The sequence below is a fragment of the Onychostoma macrolepis genome, chromosome 01 (genome assembly GCF_012432095.1).
Source record: "Onychostoma macrolepis isolate SWU-2019 chromosome 01, ASM1243209v1, whole genome shotgun sequence".
NCBI classification, from domain to species: Eukaryota; Metazoa; Chordata; class Actinopteri; order Cypriniformes; family Cyprinidae; genus Onychostoma; species Onychostoma macrolepis.
This window is the reverse complement of record NC_081155.1, coordinates 27614860-27638696: the sequence shown is the minus strand read 5'-3', so window position 1 is coordinate 27638696 and position 23837 is coordinate 27614860. Positions and strand designations below refer to the sequence as shown.

General features: G+C 36.9%; 1 protein-coding gene and 1 long non-coding RNA gene across 7 annotated transcripts; one reads left to right on the top strand and one right to left on the bottom strand.

Annotated features, from left to right (window-relative positions):
* Positions 1-9422: 9422 nt before the first annotated feature.
* Positions 9423-11257, bottom strand: LOC131540612 (uncharacterized protein DDB_G0280579-like). The gene is made up of 2 exons (XM_058775649.1): positions 9743-11257; positions 9423-9623 (listed from the first exon to the last, which is right to left on the bottom strand). Exons 1-2 carry the CDS (start codon positions 9828-9830, stop codon positions 9439-9441), a joined length of 273 nt encoding a protein of 90 aa, XP_058631632.1. The 5' UTR covers positions 9831-11257; the 3' UTR covers positions 9423-9438.
* Positions 11258-15952: 4695 nt separating this feature from the next.
* On the top strand, positions 15953-23268 carry LOC131540618 (uncharacterized). Of its 6 annotated transcripts, XR_009271319.1 has the most exons (8): positions 15953-21239; positions 21461-21513; positions 21592-21660; positions 21802-21897; positions 22025-22153; positions 22247-22357; positions 22445-22515; positions 22620-23268. It is a non-coding gene; the product is annotated as an uncharacterized LOC131540618 (long non-coding RNA). The 6 variants fall into 6 exon arrangements; XR_009271320.1 differs by having other exon boundaries at positions 15953-21038; positions 21133-21660; XR_009271321.1 differs by lacking the exon at positions 21461-21513.
* Positions 23269-23837: the final 569 nt, after the last annotated feature.

Sequence of the window (23837 nt, the reverse complement as noted above, 5' to 3'; positions counted from 1 at the left end):
ACCGTGCGAGGCAAGTGCAATATTTTTTTTTCCTCGAGAGACATCATGGCTTGCAAACGAGCGAAGCATGGCATTTGCTCAGTGTTTGGATGTACAAATGAACACCGAAGTATTTTTTTTGTTCCTTCATCCAAGCCTATGGTTAGCATTAACTACATGATAGTAACTGTAACAGCATACATAAACAAACCAACTAAAGTACCGTATCCATTCGGAGACGTCCTGCCGCTGAGTTGCAACTTGTTCATCCGGTGCTTCTCCATGCGGATCAGATTCTGGGTCAAACTGAAAAGCTTGAACGACTGCATGTCTACGAGCCATTGCGATACATCCACTGTCAACATTAGCGCATGGTAGCGCAAGCTGGTTAAGGCCACACACCCACCCTCCACCTTGCCCCGCCTCTCTCCTCCTCATTAGCATTTAAAGCTACAGACACAGAAATGGCACGTCCTAAGGAAAGCTCAATGTGGGACTGGCTCGTAGTGGCTGAAATTCTGCACCAAGGCTGAATTTCAGGAAACAGACTTCAGATACAGTACTAGGGACCACTTTGGCCTATATAAAAGCATCCAAAAAGCATAGAATATAATTCATATTATAACAACCTTATAATGTATTATATTACAATGGCCAAGAATGGCCTTAATCTCATGGTGATTCAACATTAATTTAGAAGAGGAAAGAAAGTTGTAGAAGAATATGAGAAATGATCAGAATGTAGAAAGAGGGAATGTGTATGTAGAAAGAAGTTGGGAGCACTATTATTGTTGGAAGATTGGAAAGAGAAACACAGAAGGTGATGAGAAGCAAGAACTGTTAGAAAAGGAAAATGAAAGGAATAATAATCAAACTAATGAGAAAGAGCTTTTTTTTTATCTTCTATTTGGGTAGGAATCTTCAATGAGAAAAAATAACATGTCCAGAATCTGATTGCAATATCTTGAATAGGCCAAAATACATCCAAGGCCATAAGACGTTTTAAATTTGATTTCATTAATCTGCAACCCAGTAACAAGGGAAGGTATAAGTTTTGTCTTTTCCCTCGCAACAAAACCACAAACACAGTGGCGCAAGTGTTAGTAAACTAAACCATTCCTCTCTGGGAAGGACAGCACATATGAAATCGAATCAGAGAGCTAATTTTTACTGGATATGTGATTAAAGTTGTGTGTAATGTTAATATCAGGCAGATATCTTTACAGACTGCAGAGATGGAAATGGTCAAATTTATGAAGATAATAGGAAAATACTAATTGCTAAGCTAACAGTACAGCACCAAAACTTTCATCCCACAACATCACCAAAGTCATCAGTGTTCAGTTATTGCATGGTTATTCAGAAGTTGTTTAGATGTCTCGCACGCATTGGAGCATCATCAGTGAAATGATTCCTTCACCTATGGAGATCTGACAAATTCGGCAAATCACACCTTCTACCTGAAGGTGACCGAAGGCTTTTCAGTGGGTCAGACAAACATCCTGGGGAGGACGGCACTGGACACAGATGTTTCCCCAGAATAGAAGGACACTTTCAATTCACTTGATCAACTCAGTGAACCTGACACAACAAGTAATCCTACAGACTGATTACCATCACACCTGACCAAAAGACTGCAGCGACACAGAACGCTTAAAGGGACTGTGCATGTCACTGATTTGATTTTTGCAGTGCTTTCCTCGACCTATCTTAATGTTGTCATTTCAGGTGACCACTCTGCTCCTGCATGCATCAACTAGTGCTGCCCGCTCTGCAAAGACTTAGGCAGTAATGAACATCATACGGACATCATTTGATGATTGTGGCCCCCTATGGGAACGCTCAGAGTTTGCCCCAAGGGGTCCGGGAAGGACTGAAAGGAGTGAAATTATTTCCTTTATGAGATTAATTCCTCATGAGGCCAAAACTCTCGCAACACACATGACATGCAATAAAACAATAAACATTCTAATCTGACAGGAAGATCTGGGAGAAAGACCATTTGCTCATCTGTCCCTTGACGCATCCTTAGGCTCCCTCCTTCCCCCCTGGGCATGACATAGAAGGGTCAAGAACTCAAGTTGCGAGACTTACAAAACTGAATTTATTATATCTTAAGAATTAATGATCTTAACCCTTTCATGTTTGGTATCATTTTGAAGGGCTCTGTGCGATTGGTAAACTGGTCTCAATTTCACAGTAGTCACTTATATTATGAGAAATATTGAAAACTTAGCTCTGTTGTGGGCGGTCTCCTTTCAAAATCTGATAAACTTTGCTCTACACCAGGTGTGACCATTTGGGGCACAAGAATGTCTCGGTTACGTTTGTTCCCTGAAGGAGGTTGACATTGGTGACCGACGAATTGGGATCTCTGTAAATAAATTTTGTACACATTAAAACAAATTGTTCTATACATTACTCAAAGTAATTTTTACAACATAACTTAGGTTTAACATCAGAAAAACAACATAAATTTTAAGCCCAGCCCTGCAGAAGATCCAGCAGCACTGTCAGGACCTCCGTACTTGATCAGTGTATGACATCAAAGTGCCGTGAGAGCAATTCGAAACCATAGGATTTGTCTGCTCTCTTATTGCTCTCGCGGTACTTTGATGTCATTCTGCGCAGCGCCGCTTCAAGTCGAACACACCTATTGTCTGCCTGACATGTTTTTACCCTTTTGTGATTTTTAATTGCAACAGCTGCAAACTTACAAGAGTGGTCAAGTGTTAATTTGCACTTTAACATTCAAAGTGTTAATCTATATCCAGCTAATTGAGGCATAATGATATTGGAATATAAATCAAGTCATCTTTATTTATATAGCGCTTTTAACAACACAGATTGTGTCAAAGCACTTAATTATCAATTTGGAGGATAGAGTGTCAGTAATGTATAATGATAAGATTAAACACTCAATTTTCAGTTAAAGGCATTTCATTATTGAATTCAGAGATGTCATTGTCTAGCTCAGTTTAGTTTAAATAGTATCTGTGCAACCAAATTGACAATAATCGCTAGAAATTAAGTGTCCCCAACTGAGCAAGCCAGAGGCGACAGCGGCAAGGAACCAAAACTCCCTCTGTGACAGAATGGAGAAAAAAACCTTGGGAGAAACCAGGCTCAGTCGCGGGGCCAGTTGTCCTCTGGCCAGACGAAACCCGCAGTTCAATTCCAACCGCAGCCATGTCAGATTGTGTAAAGGGCTTATCTGATTCCCGTGGTCTTGTCCCGATGGAGCATTTTAATTTATAATTTAATGTATTTGTTATATTTGTGTTTTATTCATTATTTGAAGTTTTTCATTTATATGATTTATTCATTTGCTATAATTGTAATGTATAGTTTAATGCATTTATTGTTTTTTGGTGTATTTTTATAATATACATTTGTTTGTTTATTATAATTTAAATTTATGTCTCAGGGGCTCTCCGCTGACGATCAGGGCTGCAGACATCATCTCTTGGTGCTTGATCCACCATCTGGTCGGATACGGACTGAGAAACAGAATAAGAATGAAACAGACAAATATTAGCGTAGGTGCCATTCTTCTGACGATGTAACGAGTACATCGTGTGTTATGGGGAGTGTTCCCGGTTCCGGTTGATCTAATTAATGCAGCCTAACAATCCTTTAACGGATTTGAATAATAGAAGCGTATTAGTGTGTTATGTGTACGCCAGGATAAAGAGATGTGTCTTTAATCTAGATTTAAACTGACAGAGTGTGTCTGCCTCCCGAACAGTGTTAGGTAGATTGTTCCAGAGTTTGGGCGCTAAATAGGAAAAGGATCTGCCGCCCGCAGTAGATTTTGATATATATTATCAAACAGCCAGAATTTTGAGAACGCAGCGGACATGGAGGACTATAATGTGATAAGACCTCGCTCAAGTACTGAGGAGCTAAGCCATTCAGGGCTTTATAAGTAATTAACAAGATTTTAAAATCTATCTGTTGTTTGATAGGGAGCCAGTGCAGTGTTGACAGAACCGGGCTAATATGGTCATACTTCCTGGTTCTAGTAAGGACTCTAGCTGCTGCATTTTGGACCAAATTCAATAGTTTTAGTCTAAGTTTCAGTTTTCGTTTACGAAAATAAGCTTGCTGTCAGCAAGCATCAGAGGTTGACATCCAGTGTGGAGGATCCACTGCTGGTGTCAGTACGCACTGCTGGTATCCCCAAACCAGCTCACTTTAACCCTCCTGTTCCTGCTCCAATTCCCCTGTCCGAAGCGCTTCCCCTGATGGGAATCGCTTTATGTTGCGTTTGGGCTGCGTACACCACCGCAGAACTGCCCAAGGTGGCGGGGCTCACCTCAGCCCCTTGTATGGTGGTGGCGCCCAGCAATGTCCTCTCAGCCTGTCGAGTGTAGTGTCTTCCGCCACTGCTCACCAAGCACAGTCTCGGAGTTTGATACCAGAAGAATAGACTTTATTCAACAGGAATAAAATCGAGGCCCCTCTGCAGAAAAGCCTCTCGAATGTTTCACGGCTCTGGTATATATACAAGTTTTAAGGCGGGTTTCTATACATCAGGAATTCTCTTATGTATACAGTTCTACATTTCACTTATGTATGCAATTCTATCTCTCCCTTAGGAGAGGAGACCTCCTAGACTTTGTTATGGTAAAGGAAAAGCCCCCCTTATTTCTCCAGATGTTTTCTGGTCTGTACATTTCAGCCACGTAGGCACTTTTGCACAGAGGCCTTAGAATATAATGGAAGATTAAATAGATATATTAATGGCAAGATTCACCTGGATTATACTTGATTAATTCAGATCTTTAACAGTAAAAATCTTCTTCATTCCTCCCTTTGAGACTTTATTAAGTCTCACAATTGTTTATATCTACCCAGAGTGCTACTTCATAATTCAGTCCTTTCAGTTAACACTATCTAGTGACTAAATAAGTCACACAGTTTTATCATCAATGACTAGATGATGCAGCAGCACTCTGGAAGAGATTCAGAACCAAACATCTCTCTCTACACTTGACTAAGAGAGAGTAAAAGTTTCCCTACCCCCTTTAACGTAGAATACAATGTTATAAGCATGAGCATGCATTTAGTTCAGCGCTTGCCTATGGTTGTCACAGTTATTTATAATAAAAACATAAAAATACATTCAAAATATAATACATTGAATATTCCCAGAAAAAATAGTTCAGATCCGTTGATCTTCAGCCCAGATACTTTGCGCATCGTAGAGGGCCATCCATGGGCAGAGGTTAGGCTAGCACTTACACCCTGGATTTGGCTCATCTTTACACCTCTTTTTCATAGTCATCAGAGTCGCTGGAACTATCATCCAAAGTTTGCTCATTTGAGATCAGTTTGTTTAGCAATCCTTCATAATACTCATCCAAGGTTCTTTCTGTGATTATTTGTTGATCATTTGGGACTTTTATCATTTCCATTTGCTTAACAGTAGCATTGATGACTAATGTTCTTAGTAGGGGTAATACACAGCAAAATAATAAACCTCCTATTAATACAGCAGCTCCTAAAAACATTCCTAGTTTAGCAAACCATGCTCCCCAAGCTCCTAACCTTAGATCAAACCAATCCCACATTTTACCATCTGTCCCAGCATTAGTTTTAAATTCAACCCTTAAGTTTTTCAATTTGGTCATTACTTCAGTGAATGCTCCTTCTGGAGCAGTATTATTTGGTATAAAAGTACAGCATTGATCCCCAAACATAACACAGACTCCTCCTTTTTCAGCTAACAAATAATCCAAAGCTATTCTATTTTGCCATGTCATTCGGCTTGTTGCATCCAATTGCTCTAGTTGGTAGTTGGTTTGGTGTGTTGCGATAGAGGCTATTTACACTAAGTGAAAATAGTAGTATTCTTTAGTGATATGCTATTTACACAGTGCAAATAGCTTTAGATTCTATTTATTCTATGTTAAAATAGCAGGATCTTGCTAATTACTTATTGCAAATATTGAATAAAAGGGTATGATTAATTGTGGTGTAAAACATTATTAGAGAAAAACATTACTTATTGCAAATAGTGGCAATTATCTGCACCTCTGCATTGTAATACATTATAAAATAGTATGCAATAACTTATTGAGTGTAATTTTAAAATTTTATTTTAAATTATTAAATGGATGCCACCTTATTGGGACAAAAGCTCTCCCTACACCTACCCTAACCCTACCGATACTTTATGTTTAACTTTTTGATTATTTCCTTCATTTTTATTAAAAAATAAATGCTTTTCTGATGTGATTTGAAATTTAAAAAGGGAGAAAAAAAAGTTCGCCAAAAGGCAAATTCGAACCCCGGTCGATCGTGTCAAAAGAACGGTAGCACGCGCTTTACCATCTGCGCCATTGAATCTGACAATTGAGGACCGTCTTTTGCATATTTGACTATCCCAATCATACGTTTGTGGGTGGACTTAGTGTAAATAGCCTCTGCCAACAACATGGCTATTTGCACTTAAATAGACACTCAGATTTTTTAATATTCCCATTAATTAAACAGTTGCCCACAGAAAAAAACAGGGGGTGCTGCAGCACCCTCAGCACCCCCACTTCCCGTGCCCCTGGGTATACCTCTTGGTTGACCAATTGAATCTATATAAACTGCAGGGTCTTTTTCATAGGTTCTTCTCGATCTAGATTTCTCTTCCTTTGTTTCTTCCTCTTCTAAAGAGATGTGACTCATTTTATGTGTCAGCATAACCCTGGTACATAATCCTGACCATTTTTCTGGTAATGCCATATTCTAATCCACACATCCACCATATGTCTGCCAATGCAATATCAATGTCATCAAATATAGGTGGGCCTTCTTTTATCACCGAATAGTCATCTGTACATCGCTGTATTTTCCATATTTTGCTACATTTCCCTTTAAATCTTCCTACGTCAACATTTCCCTTCTTTTCATAACATTCAAATTCCTGATCTGCCATTAATTGTACTTTTCCTTGTGGCTTTTGTATTTTTATTTTCTGTACTATTGGCCATTTATGGGTACGTTCGCACTGTAATTCAGTTGCTTCTCTGTAGTTTGTTGTAGATTGGAGAAACTGGCACCAATATGGGCAAAATGCCATTTTTTGGGTACAGTTTCTAAAGACATTTATCTCTCTGCCTCTTTCTATAAAGCATTTACCTCCCATTCTTAGTACATCTAACCCCATTGCATTAGATAGTCCTGGACATTTCTTAAACCATTCATCATGAAATATTTTGCAACTAGAACTGTGTATAGGTATTGGTACAATATATAAAATTGGTCTGGCTTCAAAGCAAACTATGCAGTTTTCCCACTTCTCTTTTTCTGCTGTGTAATTTACCCATTTATACCAATTATTGTCTTCTGCCTTTTCCCATAATATATCTGAATTGCCCTTGTAAGTGATGTTATAATTGTCATCTTCAATGTGTCTATTTTGTCTAGATATTTTTTCCTCCTCAACTAATCCTTGTTCATTTTGGATTAAGTTAAAGCCACTGCTAGATTCATTTGAGGGCTGAAAAGTCAATTCTCGGGAAGTCTGGTTGCTGTTGGTTATCGCTTGTGTTTGCATTTGAAGGGAAGTCTGGTTGCTTTCTATTGGTTGAACCTGGAGTTGCAATTGAAGGGAAGTCTGGTTGCTTTCTATTGGTTGAGCTTGGAGTTGCATTATTAGATACATTAGGCATAAGAGGGTCTTCAGACACATTGTCAGATTCGTTCTCTTCCCTCTCCTGTTCCTCTGACAGGAAGACGGGAGCTCCTTGTGAATCATTTTCTGTGCTATAGTTTGTTTGTACTTCATCTTGTGTTTCAGGTTTCTCCTTGTCACTCTCTGCTGCATAGTCTGCCTGTCTGTTTTCCTCCCTTTCCTTCTTTTTCTTGGGAACTCTCGTGCAGTGGTTTAGATGATACCAAGTTGTGCTTCCCTCCACTTGGACTGCTGTCGGAGTAGCTCTCACCACTGTGTAGGGTCCATCCCTCCTGGGCTCATTCCATTTTCTCCTGAACACCGTCAGATATACTTGGTCACCTGGAACAGCTGGACACGTTGTCTCCGTTTCCTCTCTGGGCTCTTTTCTTTTTTCCTGTAAATAGATAGCTTTATGTATGGCAGTTAATTTCTTCATATATGAACAAAGTTCCATCTGTAATTGTTCTAGAAGCGGTCCTTTGTAGGGACCTCTACAATATGGTGCTGGCATGGGCCGACCCGTAAGCATTTCATGCTGTGTTAAATTCGTGGTTCGGTTAGTTTGCATGCGACAGCTCATTAGTGCTAGAGGTAACGCATCAATCCAATTAAGTTTAGCACTTTCACATATTTTGTTTATTTTGGCCTTGATAATTCCATTTAATTTCTCTACCTGTCCTTGACTTTGAAGATGGTAAATGCACCCTAGTCTTTGTTTTATTCTTAATTGTTGCAACACTTGTTTTACAGTTTTTTTTGTATGAATGCCGGACCATTATTTGAACTTATTTCTGATGGTATCCCAAATCTAGGAATTACTTCTCTTGTTAGAAATTTGATTACTGTCCCTGCTCCCAAATCTGCTGATGGTACTGCCTCCTCCACCCATTTGCTAAATCTGTCAACGATCACCAGCATGTATCTCTTGCCTTGTACTCGCTTTATCATGTCCACGTAGTCCATGACCAAATGCATTTGATCAAAAATAAAGAAAAACATTAATATTGTGAAATATTATTACGATTTAAAATAATGGTTTTAAATTTTAATATTTTTTTTAAATATTATTTGTTCCTTTAACGCAAAGCTGAATTTTCAGCATCATTAGTGTCACATGATCCTTAAGAATCAGAATCCTTCAGGATTCTTTGATGAATAATAAGTTAAAAAGAATGGTGTTTATTCCAAAAAGCAATCTTTTCTAACAATATAAGTCTTTACTATCACTTCTTATCAATTTAACACATCCTTGCTAAAAAAAAAAAGGTTTTTTTTTTTAAGAAAATGTATTGATTCTAAACTTTTGAATGGTCGTAGGGCTGTGCAAAGAATCAAAATGTTCATGTATATTATTACAAAGGATTTATATTTTGAATAAATTATGTTCTTTTAAACTTTTTATTCAAAGAATTCAGGAAAAAAAAAAAAAAAAACAGGTTCCAAAAAAAAAAAAGCAGCAAAAACTGATAATAAATCAATGTATTAAGACCGATGAAGGATCATGTGACACTGAAGACTAGAGTAATGAATTTTGCTTTGATTAGAGGAATAAATTATATTTTAAAGAATATTAAAATAGAACACCATTATTTTAAATTGTAATAATATTTCACAATATTACTGTTTTTGTCTTTATTTTCAATTGAACAAATGCAGCCTTGAAGAGCAGAAACGTCTTTAAAAAAAAACATTAAAAATCTAACTGATCCCAAACCTCTGAACGCAGTGTATAACCCAGTGAGTGGTTCGAGTGTAAAAAGCATTCTAACCTCTCTGACGTGTCTTCATTTCCATTTTCTTTGACTTCTTCCCATACTTTTTTCCTTTCCCCTTTTTTTCATCCTCTTTTTCTTCCTGTCCTCCTCTGAGGATGTAGAGGAGTCAGACACAGTATCAGAGGAAGATTCATCTGAGCTGTCATGAGAGGAATCTGAAGCCTGGCTGGAACCTGTGTCCTCTCTTTTAAGAGCTGTTAAAATGGACACATGCATAAGGCTCATCACATGGTACACAGGGACACAAAGCTGAACTCACATAATAAGACTCAACTGTACTGTAATTTGAACACATGTATGTTATGAAATTTACCTGACACCAGTTGCTCTTTTAAATAGTCCCTCTCCTTGGTCAGCTCATCAGTCTTCTCTTTTTGCCACTCTACTCTCAGCTTACACATCTCCAACTCATGGGATTTTCTTTTGTCTGCCAGATGTGCAATGGGAGCCACAGAGATACACTTGGGTAAAGTTGGTTTCGCACATTCGGACTTCCGCGTTCAATAACTTTGTTAATCTGCATCAAAAAAGGCTAATTTCGGTCAGTTATCATTACCGACTACTATGAGCACAAAGCAGAACACATTTTTCTGTAGAACTCGACGTTTTAAAGACGCTGATAAACACGCTTACCTCTATGGAGTGTCGTGACGTCATCGCTCATCTGAGGGACCGTCTACAAATAACATGTTTGGATCACTACAGCCTGCAACGATTTACTGTCCATGGTACTAAAGTCATCATAGAGGAGGTTTATTTGGACAAACTCTTACATTTTAAATACAAATACTTTAAAAACACTTTAAACAATTATAAATATTAAAGTATTTTCTAATTTTCTAATTATCATGTTCAGTTATTAATTCTAACTGTAGTGGTGTGTCAGGAATGTTTATCATCTTGATCTTGTATATTTATTAATTTCATTAAAATCAAGGGATATTTATTAATTTGTTAATAATTTATTAATTTGCTTTGTCAGACACATAACTGTTGTAACAGCACAGTACTCAAGTCAAAATACCCCACAAGGTGGCAGGTGTTGTCCAGCAGAGGAAACTACTGTTGCGTTCATACAGCATTTTTTTTTTTCTAGTAAAGTGTTTATTAAAAGTACATATTTATATGAAATCTATGGTTTTGTTCTCTATTGATTATAAAACCTATTCAGCTCGGGATGCACAAATACACTAATGAAAATAAATTTATTGCAAAGTTCTTCAACAGGGAGTTTTGTTGTATACCAAAACGGAGTGTCTATTCACACTAAGTGCAAATATCCCGTCTTATTGGCAGAAGCTATTTACACTAAATCTGCCCACCAACGTGTGACTGGGATAGTCAATACTATAAAAGATGTATACAAGAGTTCGTCTCCAGTGGCGTACGTCATAAAACGCATGCTTTTTGACGTGATCGACCCGAGTTCGAGACCGTGTTTTGCCAAACTTTTTTTCTCCCGTTTCAAATCTCATATCGCATCGGAAAGGCATTTAGCTTCAATAAAAATGAAGGAAATAATCAAAAAGTTGGAAATAAAGTATTGGTTAGGGTAGTTGTAGGGAGGGCTTTATTATCCCAATGAGGTTGCATCCATTTAATAATTTAAATTAGAATTATAATTTACACTCAATACGTTATTGCGTACTGTTTTATAATGTACTACAATACCGAAGTCAGATAATTGCCACTATTTGCAATAAGTAGTATAAATAGCAGAAAATCCTGCTACTTTAACATAGTGTAAATAGCATATCATTAACATATACTGCTATTTTCACTTAGTGTAAATAGAATCCATTGCACTTGGCCACAGCCATATATATATATATATATATATATATACATACAGTGCCTTGTGAAAGAATTCAAACCCCTTAATTTTTTTCACTTTTTGTTATGTTGTAGCCTTATGTTAAACTGCTTTAAATTACTTTTTTCCGCACATCAATCTACACTATATACACCATTACGACAAAGTAAATAACCGGTTTTTAACATCTTTGCAAATTTATTAAAGATAAAAAACTTAAATGATTCCATTGCATATGTATTCATACCCTTATCTGGGACAGTTGAAATTTAGCTTAGGAGTATTCATTTTGCTTGTAAATGTTACCACACTTTGAGTGAAGTTAACCTGTGGCAAATTCAATTGAATGGGAATGATTTGGAAAGGCATACATGTCTTAATAAAAGGTCTAACAGCTGAAAATGCATATTAGAGCAAAAACCAAGCCCTGAAGTAAAAAAATAAAAAATAAAAATGCCTGTATAGCTCAGAGACAGGATTGCATCAAACCACACATCTGGGGAAGAGTTCAGAAAAACATTCTGCTGCATTGAAGTTTCACAGAAGTGTGTAGCCTCCATTATCCATAATGGAAGACATTTGGAACAACCAGGACTCTTCCTAGAACTGGCCAAACTGAGCGACTGATTAGAGAGGTGATCAACAACTTGATAGTCACTCTAGTCGAGCTCCATGATCATATACGCAGATGGGAGAAACCTGCAGAAGGACAAACATCACTGCAACACCCCACCGATCTGGGCTTTATGGTAGTGTGGCCAGACTCAATCCTCTCCTCAGTGAAGACACATGAAAACACACTTGGAATTTGCAAAAAAGCACCTAAAGGACATTCAGACTGTGAGAAACAAGATTCTCTGGTCTGATTAACCTGAATTCCAAGCATCATGTTTGAAGGAAACCAGCTCTGATCATCACCTGCAGAGTACCATGCCAAAAGTAAAGTGTGCTGGTAGCAGTCTCATGCTGTGGAGCTGTTTTTCAGCAGCAGGGACTGAGGGACTCGTCAGAGAAGAAGAAAAGCTCAATGCACCAAAATATTGAGATAGCCTTAATGAAAACCCAAGTCCAGAGCATCCACAACCTCAGACTGGGCAGAAGGTTCACCTTCCAACGGGACAATGACCCTAAGCACAGCAAGAGTGGCTTATAGACAACTCTGTGAATGTCCTTGAGTGGCCCAACCACAGCCTGGGCTTGAACCCAATCAAATATTTCTGGAAAAACCTGAAAAAGTGCATCTGCCCCAATCCAGCCTGACAGAGTTTAAGAGGTGAACAGGTGAGAAGAATGGCAGATAATTGCCAGATGATGATGATCAAAGCTTGTCGCATCAAACAAAAAAGACTTGAGGCTTTAAAGGTGCTTCAGCTAAGTACTGAGTTAAGGGTATGAATACTTATGCAATGTACTTATTTCAGTGTTTTATTTTTTATAAATTTACAAAGTTGTGACAGTTATGTTTTTGCTTTGCCATTATGGTGTATGGAGTGTAGATTGATGTGGAAAAAAAGTAATTTAAAGCAGTTTAACATAAGGTTGCAACATAAAATGTGAAAAAAAAAAAATGAAGGGGTTTGAATACTTTCGCAAGGCACTGTATGACATAACAGAAGGGTGAATCTAAATGTGTTTGAAATTTTGGTTACACTTTATATTAGGTGGCCTTAACTACTATGTACTTACATAAAAAAATAAGTACAATGTACTTATTATGTTCATATTGTATTGCAAAACACATTTGCTGTTATTGAGGTGGGATATGGGTAAGGTTAGGGAAAGGTTTGGTGGTATGGGTAGGTTTAAGTGTGGGTTAAGGTGTAAGGGATGGGTTGACAGTGTAATTATAAATGTAATTACAGAAATTAATTACAGATGTAAGTACGTATAGGTATTTTAAAAAATATAAGTACAATGTAAAAACATGCATGTACACAATACGTGCATTGTATCAAATGATTAATTTAAATGTAAGTACATAGTAGTTAAGGCCACCTAATATAAAGTGGGACCGAAATTTTAGTAATTTATTAAATTGATCTACAACAGCTGCAGAAGTGGCAGATGTGGAAACCATGGCACTAAAGGTTCTGAGGATCCTCAAATGCAAACTGTTCATTTATTCATTTATAATCATTTATTCATATAATCATTAGTCATTAGACATTTATATAATTTATCATTTGATTATTTTTATCATTTATCATTTAAATCATTAAGTCTTTTAACATTTATTAATTTATTTACTTATTAATTTTTATTATGCTTCTATATTTCATATTTATTTTTATTTTTCTTGCTTATGCATTTCCATTATTGTTCAATTTTAGGATTGTGGGGTTTAATGAACTGTTTTGTCTGTATGAATAAGAGATAGCAGGGAATGTTTATGGAAACTCAAGGTTAATGGGATGTTGTTGTGAATCAGTTTGGTATAATACTACTTGTTGAATTTGTGCTCATCAGACAAAGTCTGAGCATTGAGACAACTAAGATTGTCCAATAAACTCTGCTACTTTTTACCATCATCACTTCGTCTCCTGCTTCTGCTCTTCTCTGGCATTCCTCGGTCAAATTCTTGACTGACAGAAGACTGTTAACAGTCGTTTTGGGTATTTTTGGGTACCAGACAAGACTTGCTGTAAACAGGGTTTGGGTATCGACAGCTCTGCTGACTAGTTGTTCTGTTACCGGACAAACTGTTATTTTCTGATGGGATCTGGCATCTAGGGCTGGATCTTAATTGTCAAGGTGTGGGTACTCAATCTAACAACACAGATATTTTGGAAAGAGAGACAGACTCTGACTCAAAACCTATATACCAGGAGCCGGACATCGACTCAGAGTGTCTCAAGCATACACCTGAGGCCATGAAAGTACAGGAGGGAGAGCCTGGACTAAATGTTTGGACATGATGTTTAGAGGTGAAAAATTTTTAAAAAAAATAACCCTATGTCGAAAAAAAATGTGAGATAAGATTAGGCCACAAGAAGGGTCCTCAAAATCAAGACAACCTTGGATAGACCATGTGTCTGACCGCTTTAAAAAAGAAAAAAGAAAATCTATGTTGTACTCTCTCATTTAAATATCAACATGTCGAGGCTCCCTGGACCAGAAAAAAATCTTCCATATTTACAAATGAAAGCAGTGTGCACATTCCCCTTTTGCCCAGCCAATTACTATTGGGTCATTCCGTGTCAAATCAACCAAATTTCAAAATGGCAATTTTCAGCTGAGATTCAGAGCCAAATTACAGGGGTAAAAATGGCTTCAGAAAAATGGCAGCATCATAATGTAATTTTTACACAGAGATTGGTAGGTCTGTTAGTAAAATATGTTGACTTTAGCAATTTTTGTTGAATTATGTGAATTATTAAGTTTTTTCTCCAAAGTTAGCACGCCTGTAACTCAAAGTAGAAAGATATCTTAATGCCCTTTTAGATATTGGGTCTTGACAAATGTTCCTTTTGGCATCTTCATTTTTAAGGCCCTATATGGTTCGGTTCCAGAGATATTGGAATTTAAATATGGCTCCAAGAGTAAATTGTTAAAATGTACATATTTCCAGTGGTAAAAAAAAAACAAATGTGGGTCAATTTGCAAACATATGATGATACTTTTCTTTTAAAGAGGAATGTCTGAACAACAAATAATGTTGAAACTAGAGATGTATCTTGTTTACTTCTGTAAGAGAGCAACTGCATTGAACATACCTGTCCGAGTGCCATGAATATTCTTTTTCTAAAGTTTGCATGCCTATAACTCAAGAAGTATTAAAGATAACGCAATATGATTTTAGATTCTAGTTCTTAATAAACTTTTATTTTGGAATCTTCATTTTCAAGGCCCTACATTGTTCAGTCCCAGAGATATGGGGACCTCAATGAGGCTCCATTTTCAGATTGTTGAATATTCCCTATTTTAGTGGATGAAAAGCAAATGTTGGTCACTTTGTATACAGCTGATACTTATTGTATTTAAAGCAGAATGTCTGACGAATAAGTAATGTTACTAGGCATACGAGGAATGCATCTTGTTTCCCTCTATCAAAACAATATGCACAGAAAATACCTGTTGGAGTGTTAAAAATGCACTGAAATTGGAGTTGAGGGACATTATCTTTCTCTCAGTAGTCTATTCATAAGATTCTATATTTAAATCAGTTTCAGGGATATTTGGAAGAAGGGATTTTGTTCATTTTAACAGCTTCTGAAGCTAACAAGAGTTCAGACACACAATCAAATCCCACACCTCATAGGGAAAAGTGGTTGCTTTTACTACACATTGCATTCACATCAATAAACCAAGATTTGCCTAACCTGGATTAATTATTAGAATTTCTTTTTCTTTTTTATTGTTATATAATTTGAGCATAGTTATAGTGCTAAAGGGGATCCTGGGTAATCTTATTGTACATTTCACACTGTTCATACTTTATCTAGAGTTAACAATTAATCCTGATCATGTCACACTGCACATTCCTAAACACTAGGTTACTGTTATTATTTGCATTGTCAGCAGTGATGACTAGATAAACACAAAACCACATTTGGTGTGAAAATGGGTAGGACACAACAATTTGGACATGGAGCTGCACCAAGGTGTAGGATTAAACCATACAGGGATATTTGGATATTTATGACACTCAAACAGGTATGTCCTATACAATTATTTTGATAGAGGGAAACAAGATGCATTCCTAGTTTCAACATTACGTATTCTTCAGACGTTCTGCTTTAAAATACATTAAGTATCAGCTGTATACAAAGTGACCATGACCAACATTTGGTTTTCAAGCGCTGAAATGTAATATTCAACAATCTGAAAATGGAGCCTCACTGAGGTCCCCATATCTCTGGGATTGAACAATGTAGGGCCTTGAAAATGAAGATTCCAAAAGAAAATCATATTTTTGCAAATTGACTCACATTTGGTTTTTGACCACTGAAAATATGTACATTTTAACAATTTACATCTGAAGCCATATTAAAATTCCAATATCTCTGGAACCGAACTATATAGGGCCTTAAAAATGGAGATGTCAAACGGAATGTTTGTTAAGACCCTTCTTGAGTTACAGGCGTGCAAACTTTGGAGAAAAAAACTTGAAAAGTGCTGTTTCCCCAGATTTGAATGGTCACCATTGGCACATAATGCAAAAAAGATTGCTAAAGTGAGCAGATTTTACTAACAGGCCTACCAATCTCTGTGTAAAAATTACATTATGATGCTGCCATTTTTCTGAAGCCATTTTTACCCCCTGTAATTTGGCTCTGAATCTCAGGTGAAAATTGCCATTTTGACCCCCTCTACAAAATAGTGGATTACTTAGTAAATATTCATCCATGACATTTCATATTTTGGCTTTCATCACTATACATGTCTGTCTTTCTTCAGAAAGAAATATTAGCAAAATCAAAAATTTGAACTGGGGACCTCTGGTTGAGTTGACACGTAATGACCCTGTTTCACAATCCAAAATAATCCTGCTGCTCTGGGCCAAGATGTAAACATGTTAGTCCAACAAAATGGAGATATACAACACAAACTTTCAGAGAAAAAGGCTAGGCCAGCAACCAACCTAAAAAGAGGAAAAAATAGCAAAGACCCTAACGCATGAACCCAGTCAACATTTTTACAGCACACTCAACGCCAAACGAGCAACTCTTGGCAGGGAACATGACACAATGTCTCAATAAAAAAAAAGAGTTGAAAGTAATAGGCTCAGAAATGAGGAAAAGGGATTCCATTCACTCTGACATCATGATATAAATATAGTTAATGCAGACAATAATCAAGGAATGTGCCATAAAATACTTAAAAATACCAGGCTACATACAACTTTTCAGTTTGAATCTGTTCATTGATCATTGGTACACTGAGTATGTCATCAGCATTCTCATGCATCATTTGCAATGTAGGTATCTTGTGTCTTTCTATCTTGATGCCACTGGAGGAGTTGTGTCAAAAATACCAGAACAGCTGAAGCATTAATGAAATTATGACACTTATTTCCATACAGTTGAACTGATTTATTTGAACTTAAATTTAGTTAATTGTACCGATGAGTACAAATCATGCTAATTTAATGAGATCACATCAGTTTCATTTCACATATTCTGTGAATGTTCTCAACACAATTCACTCATATAGATCCAACCAGTACTGTTGATGTTCAGACTGGTGCCCTTGCAGAGTTGTGAGTTTTCTGCATTTTTATGAAAATGGAGAGACCTGTTGGAATTTAATGTTTACTTATTTTAAACATTTAAAATAATTTATACTATATATATATATATATATATAGATATATTTACCATTGTGGTGAAGAGTGGAGTTTGTGCTTAGACTATCAGTAACTATTATAAGCACATAAATGTAATATAATTGTGAAAAGTAGAAATACTGACCATATAAGTCATGTGATTGGCTTTAAATTTATGTATTTTAATTATAGTCATAAAAACAAACAGCCAACATAACACTTGTTCTCACGTTGAACTTCTGCAGCAAATGAGTTAAAACAAACCAAAAAAGGTTGTTAGTTCATTGAGAACAACAGTTTTGGCTCATGTAGCCATAGCCTAACCACAAGGCCTACACTTCACAATAATGGTAACCTCAAAAATCGGCATAAACAAAAACTCTTTTAAATGTCAAAAATAGCTGAACAACAAACTTTAAAAAGTCTTTCCCTTTACTAAAAAACACATTAAGCAGCACTTAATTTACAGATTTACACTCCTGATCTAGCCCTATGCAAAGCATGCTGGGAACTAGAAATCCACTTCCCAGTTTCAGGATTTACAGAAGTTTCTGTTATGTTGATTTTGTAGTGTTACGTTGTCGTGAAGAGTAGAGCCTGTGGTTAGGTTCAGGATGGACAGCAAAACTTTAAGATTGTGTGTAGTCCATGTTGTTTGACTGTTTACATATAAATGTATTGTAAGAACATTTTTGGTTATCATGTTAGTATATGCTGTTGATAATTAACACTAAAAAATGAAAAATCAGTGTGAATACAATGTTTATGTAAACAAGCCACATATTTGTGTTTAATCATTTAGCAGACACTTTTATCTAAAACAACTTACAAGTGAGGACAATAGAAGTAATCAAAACCAACAAAAGAGCAATAAAATGCAAGTGGTATAGTCGTGGTTAGTGCAGTATACGTCAAGTCAAGTCACCTTTATTTATATAGCGCTTTTAACAATACAGATTGTATCAAAGCACTTAACAGTATCAAATTGGAGGATAGAGTGTCAGTAATGTATAATGATAAGATTAAATACTCAATTTTCAGTTAAAGGCATTTCATTACTGAATTCAGAGATGTCATTGTCTAGCTCAGTTTAGTTTAAATAGTGCCTATGCAATCAAATGGATGATAATCGCTGTAAATTAATACACGTAACAAGGTGTGTGTTTTTTATATACATACAATATATATATATATATATATATATATATATATATATATATATAGATAGATTGATAGATAGATAGATAGATAGATAGATAGATAGATAGATTTGGAATAGAGTGTGTTGGAGTTAGAGGGTCAAATATAGATGGACGAGGTGTGTTTTTAGCTGCTTCTTGAAGATGGCTAAGGACTCAGCTGCTCAAATTGAGTTGGGCAGGTCATTCCATCAGGAGGGAACAGTTAATGTAAAAGTCCGTGAAAGTGATTTAGTGCCTCTTTGGGATGGCACAATAATGTGTCGTTCACTTGCAGAACGCAAGCTTCTAGAGGGTACGTAAGTCTGAAGTAGTGAATTTAGGTAAAGGGGTGCCGAGCCAGTGGTGGTTTTGTAGGCAAACATCAATGTCTTGAATTTTATGCGAGCAGCTATTGGTAGCCAGTGCAAATTGATGAACAGAGGTGTGACACGCGTTCTTTTCGGCTCATTAAAAATTTATCTTGCTGCCACGTTCTGGATTAATTGTACAGGTTTAATAGAACTGTCTGGAAGACCTGCCAAGAGAGCATTGCAATAGTCCAGCCTGGACAGAACAAGAGCTTGAGCAAGGAGTTGTGTTGCATGTTCCAAAAGAAAGAGCCTGATCTTGCTAATGTTGAATAAAGCAAATCTGCAGGACCGGGTAGTTTTAGCAATGTGGTCTGAGAAAGTGAGCTGATCATCAATCACAACTCCAAGGTTTCTGGCTGTTTTTGAAGGAGTGATGGTTGATGTGTCTAACTGGATGGTGAAACTGTGATGGAACCACAAGCTGTTCTGTCTTGGCAAGGTTGAGTTGAAAGTGATGGTCCTTCATCCAGCAAGAAATGTCTGTTAGACAAGCTGAGATGCAAGCAGCTATTATCAGATCATCAGGATGGAATGAGAGGTAGAGTTGAGTGTCATCAGCATAGCAGTGATATGAAAAGCCATGTTTCTGAATGACAACATGTAGACAGTGATTCCATGTAGACAGAGAAGATAAGTGGTCCAAGAACTGAGCCCTGAGGCACCCCAGCAGCTAGATGTTGCGACTTGGACACCTCACCCCTCCAAGATACCTTGAAGGACCTGTCTGAGAGGTAATTGTCAAACCACTGGAGTGCGGTTCCTGAGATGCCCTTTGCCAATAGGGTTGACAGGAGGATCTGGTGGTTGACCATATCAAAAGCAGTGGACAGATCCAGCTAATTAAGTAATGGAGATTTGGAGTTTTTTGGAGTCTTAGGGCTTCAACAACTGAGAGCAAGGCAGTCTCGGTTTAATGTCCACTTCTGAAACCAGACTGGTTGCTGTCGAGGAGGTTGTTCTGTGTGAGAAAGGCAGAGACTTGGTTGAACACAACTCGTTCAAGAGTTTTTGCAATGAAAGGAAGAAGGGAAAAGAGTTCTTTAAAAGAGTTGGGTTAAGAGTGGGTTTCTTAAGTAGTGGGGTTATACGAACCTGTCTAAATGCTGAGGGAAAAACACCAGTGTGAATGAGATGAAATATGATGAGATGAAATAGAATCAAGTGGACAAGTAGTAGGATGATTAGGAAGGATGAGTTTAGAGACTTCTGACTCAGAGAGTGGAGAGAAGGATGTGAACGAGTGTATGTTTGCTGGTAAGATTTGTTTGACAGTTTGACAGTCTGAGTAAGAGATGCTAACTGTTTAGAGCGAGGAAGCGAAGATGAAAGTAAAACAGAGAGCCTGGAGGGTGAATGTGAGCCTAGTTTACATCAAAAGATGACATGTGGAGGGGTATGTGTTGTGTCAGGAACCATGTTGAGGTTAAGAGTGAGCAGGAAGTGATCTGAGGTGTGCAGAGTGGAGCAGAGTGGAGCAGTGTCCTGAGAATTAATGAGAAAATATTGAATTAAATTAAAGATTATTAAATATATAATTATCATTGTAATGCATGGGGTGGGACTGAGAACCATGAACGTGAGGCTTGGTGGCTCCCACGGCTCTCAGCCCCACCCCACTTGTCCCAAAAATTTTAAGTGAAAGTGGCGTGACATGTGGCCAAGTATGGTTACCCATACTCGGAATTTGTGTTCTGCAATTAACCCATCCAAACTGCACACACACAGCAGTGAACGAACGAACACACAGTGCAAATGACAACTGAGCCACCTATGAACCTTGATCAGTCTCAAGAAACCTGGATGAAGAAGAACAAACATTTCCCATCCACCAATTCCAAATTATTTTCTGTTCCACAAAAAAAAAAAAAAATACATGTTCCCCCCAAAAAAGGATCCACAAGTATGTGACACAGAGCAAGAAATGTTCAAGTTTTGATGCATGTCAGCTTCCTGCAAAGGTACTCAATGTAGAGGAAGAGGTAATGAAGTCATTATACAAAAATTAAAACTATTTATTTATTGCATATATTAAGGTACACTATTATTTACTGTATGAACTGCATGTCATTATAGGTCGACATGCTATGGAAGAAGCCACCTACAGAGTTGATGTCTCCTAGCCAGAATCTGGAGTACCTGTTACATCCCAAGGAATTCCAAACACTGAGGCCACATGAAAGGTTATTTGGAGAGGAACACATATCAAAACAAAAATCTGAATGCATAATTGTACAATTATATTTGTATTTGTAAATGCTGTCCTCAATATATTCAGGTATTTTGATTCAAATTGACGTTTGATTCAAAATGCTGTATTATTTGTAGACTATTGAGTGCTATTTAACAGCTGTACTTAATATGAAGGGTGCAAATCTCTACTAGCTAAACCATTACACCACAGGTGTCATTTTAAATAGCACAAGGGAGCAGATGGCATGGCAAAGATTGCGAAAAGTGAGAGCAGCTCCTTATGATTCTTATTTTTTACATGTACAGTACACAGACATGATTATGCATATTTCTGATAAACAGGTCAACTTTGAGCAATATGATGGGCTCATCACTTTCGTAAATATCAACAACATACACTAGAGGTTTGCGGTAAGTAAAAAGACTGCAATTACAAATGTTAAGCTAGTACATGTAAACATGGACATGCCCATATAGAAATGTTTGATCTTTTCAGCGACATTTAATTGACTTAGTAGTTATAATTTATTTGTTTCCTTTTCTCCATTTTAGTGACTACATGCTTACACTGACACTATTTTTAATACTTGACCCTCAAAGTGGTACAAATTAAATGAAAGAAGCCAAAAAAGCCTGCAAAAAACTTTGGTAGGACAGTTTGTTTTAAAAAGTAATTTGGCTTGTTTAGCTCCACAACATTAATGATGGTAAATTACCATAGTTGGTGTTGCTTAAAACCACAATAAACACACACACTACATTTTTCCAAAAACAGAGAATTGTTCCAAATGAGAAAAAAAACAAGTATGGAAGAGAGGACTTGGTGAGTACCAAGTGGAAACCTGGCACAATCCAACATTCATTTCAGGAGGATGGTTCCAGCTGTGGTGTCTTTGTGATGCTGGTAAATGGAGGGGGAAAGTGGTTTACATAAACACTGTCTTCACCTTTTCCCATATGACACTGTGTCTATTAATTTTCATTGCTGTCCTTCTAGATGGCGAAACAGGTGGTGAAAGAGTTCCCAAAAATTCCTGACAGCATTAATAGAAGGAGATGATGTGCCACTACAGGAAAAATGTGGCCAATGAAATTTTGCTGGCATCAGGTATAACGTACTTTGAAAGAACAGTATATTTCCATGTCAGACACAGAGAGATGAATTATAATCCTATCTATATTCAAATGATTGCAGTGTGAAGAGAGGAGTACTGCTCTGTGTGTGGAGAAAAAGAAAAAGCCCAAACAGAGGAGCAATGCATCTGGGTATTCACTATGCCATTTCTGCCTGTTGACTGTTTTCACAACTACATTTAATAATTCCAACACTTTCTTAATACATCTAACAACATGTTCTATTTCCCTTCCAGATTCAATGTGAATTATGTCAGAGGTAGTTTCATGTTCAGTGCCTCAACATTAATCTGCTACCAGAAGAACAAGCATGGATTTGTGATGTGTGTTTGAAAGCTATTTAGTTAGAGGAGCTGATGCTGAAAGTGTGTTTAAATTGTAAGAAAATTGTTTTGCACTGATAAGGGACAACACAAACTATGAAAACATATTTTATTACATAAACAGTTTATACATAGAAAATACTTAAATTTTCGATTCATCAAAATATCCACCATTAGCAGCTGAAAACCTGGGCCAATTTTAAACCAGTAACCAGGCATCACAGCTGGCAAAGGGGCATGTCTGACTTTGACATGTATATATTGCCATTATTATGTAATCAAAATGAAAATTATTATTGCTGGTCTTCAATGATAATGTCAAGTTACTTTAATGTACAGTATTTGCACCAACAAAAAATTATAAGGATTTATTCTGATGTCATCCAAAACCACACTTTGCCAGGGGTATTTCCAAACTTTTGGAGGACAGTGTATGTGTGTATTTTTATTCTCATCCTATTTTTTATTGTCTGTGTGTTGTCTCTGCTGGAAGCCTGTGACACAAAATCAAATTCCTTGTATGCGCAAGAATACTTGGCAATAAAGCTCTTTCTGATTCTGATTCTGAGAAATGTGTATTGCCTATTTGATATGTCATGGAAATACTTTTTTTTTTTTTAGTATTCTGTTTATGTGTCATATTGTTGTGGTGCTCGTTGTCTTCTGCTGGCCCTTTATGTGAATGTAGTTTTTAAAAACACACTTGCATTTGTGAGGGAGAAATAAATGTGACATTTGATATTTTGATAGTTCACTTTTATTTATTATCTACAAAATGCTGACAAGGCCTAAAATGTTTATTTCCTAATTAGGATGCAAGAATGCTAAAAATATATATTTTTTCTGGCCAGGAAAACTTTACTAGACTGCAGCAACAGTGTACTTTGAACAAGCTTTGGAGCTGTTTGTTCCACCGTATAAGATTTGAGCTGTATAGCTGCATTTCACAGTCAACTAAATGCAATAAATATGCCAATCCCCATGGTGTAGTGTGTTCTTTGGAGTGTGCATAATAACATCAAAGTGGTTTGGTGTTAACTTGGGTAGCGAAAAGTTATTGAAACTTTAATTTGCAGGTAGGATTGTGGATGGACCTTCAGCACCACATAATGTGGACAGCGCCATGTCATA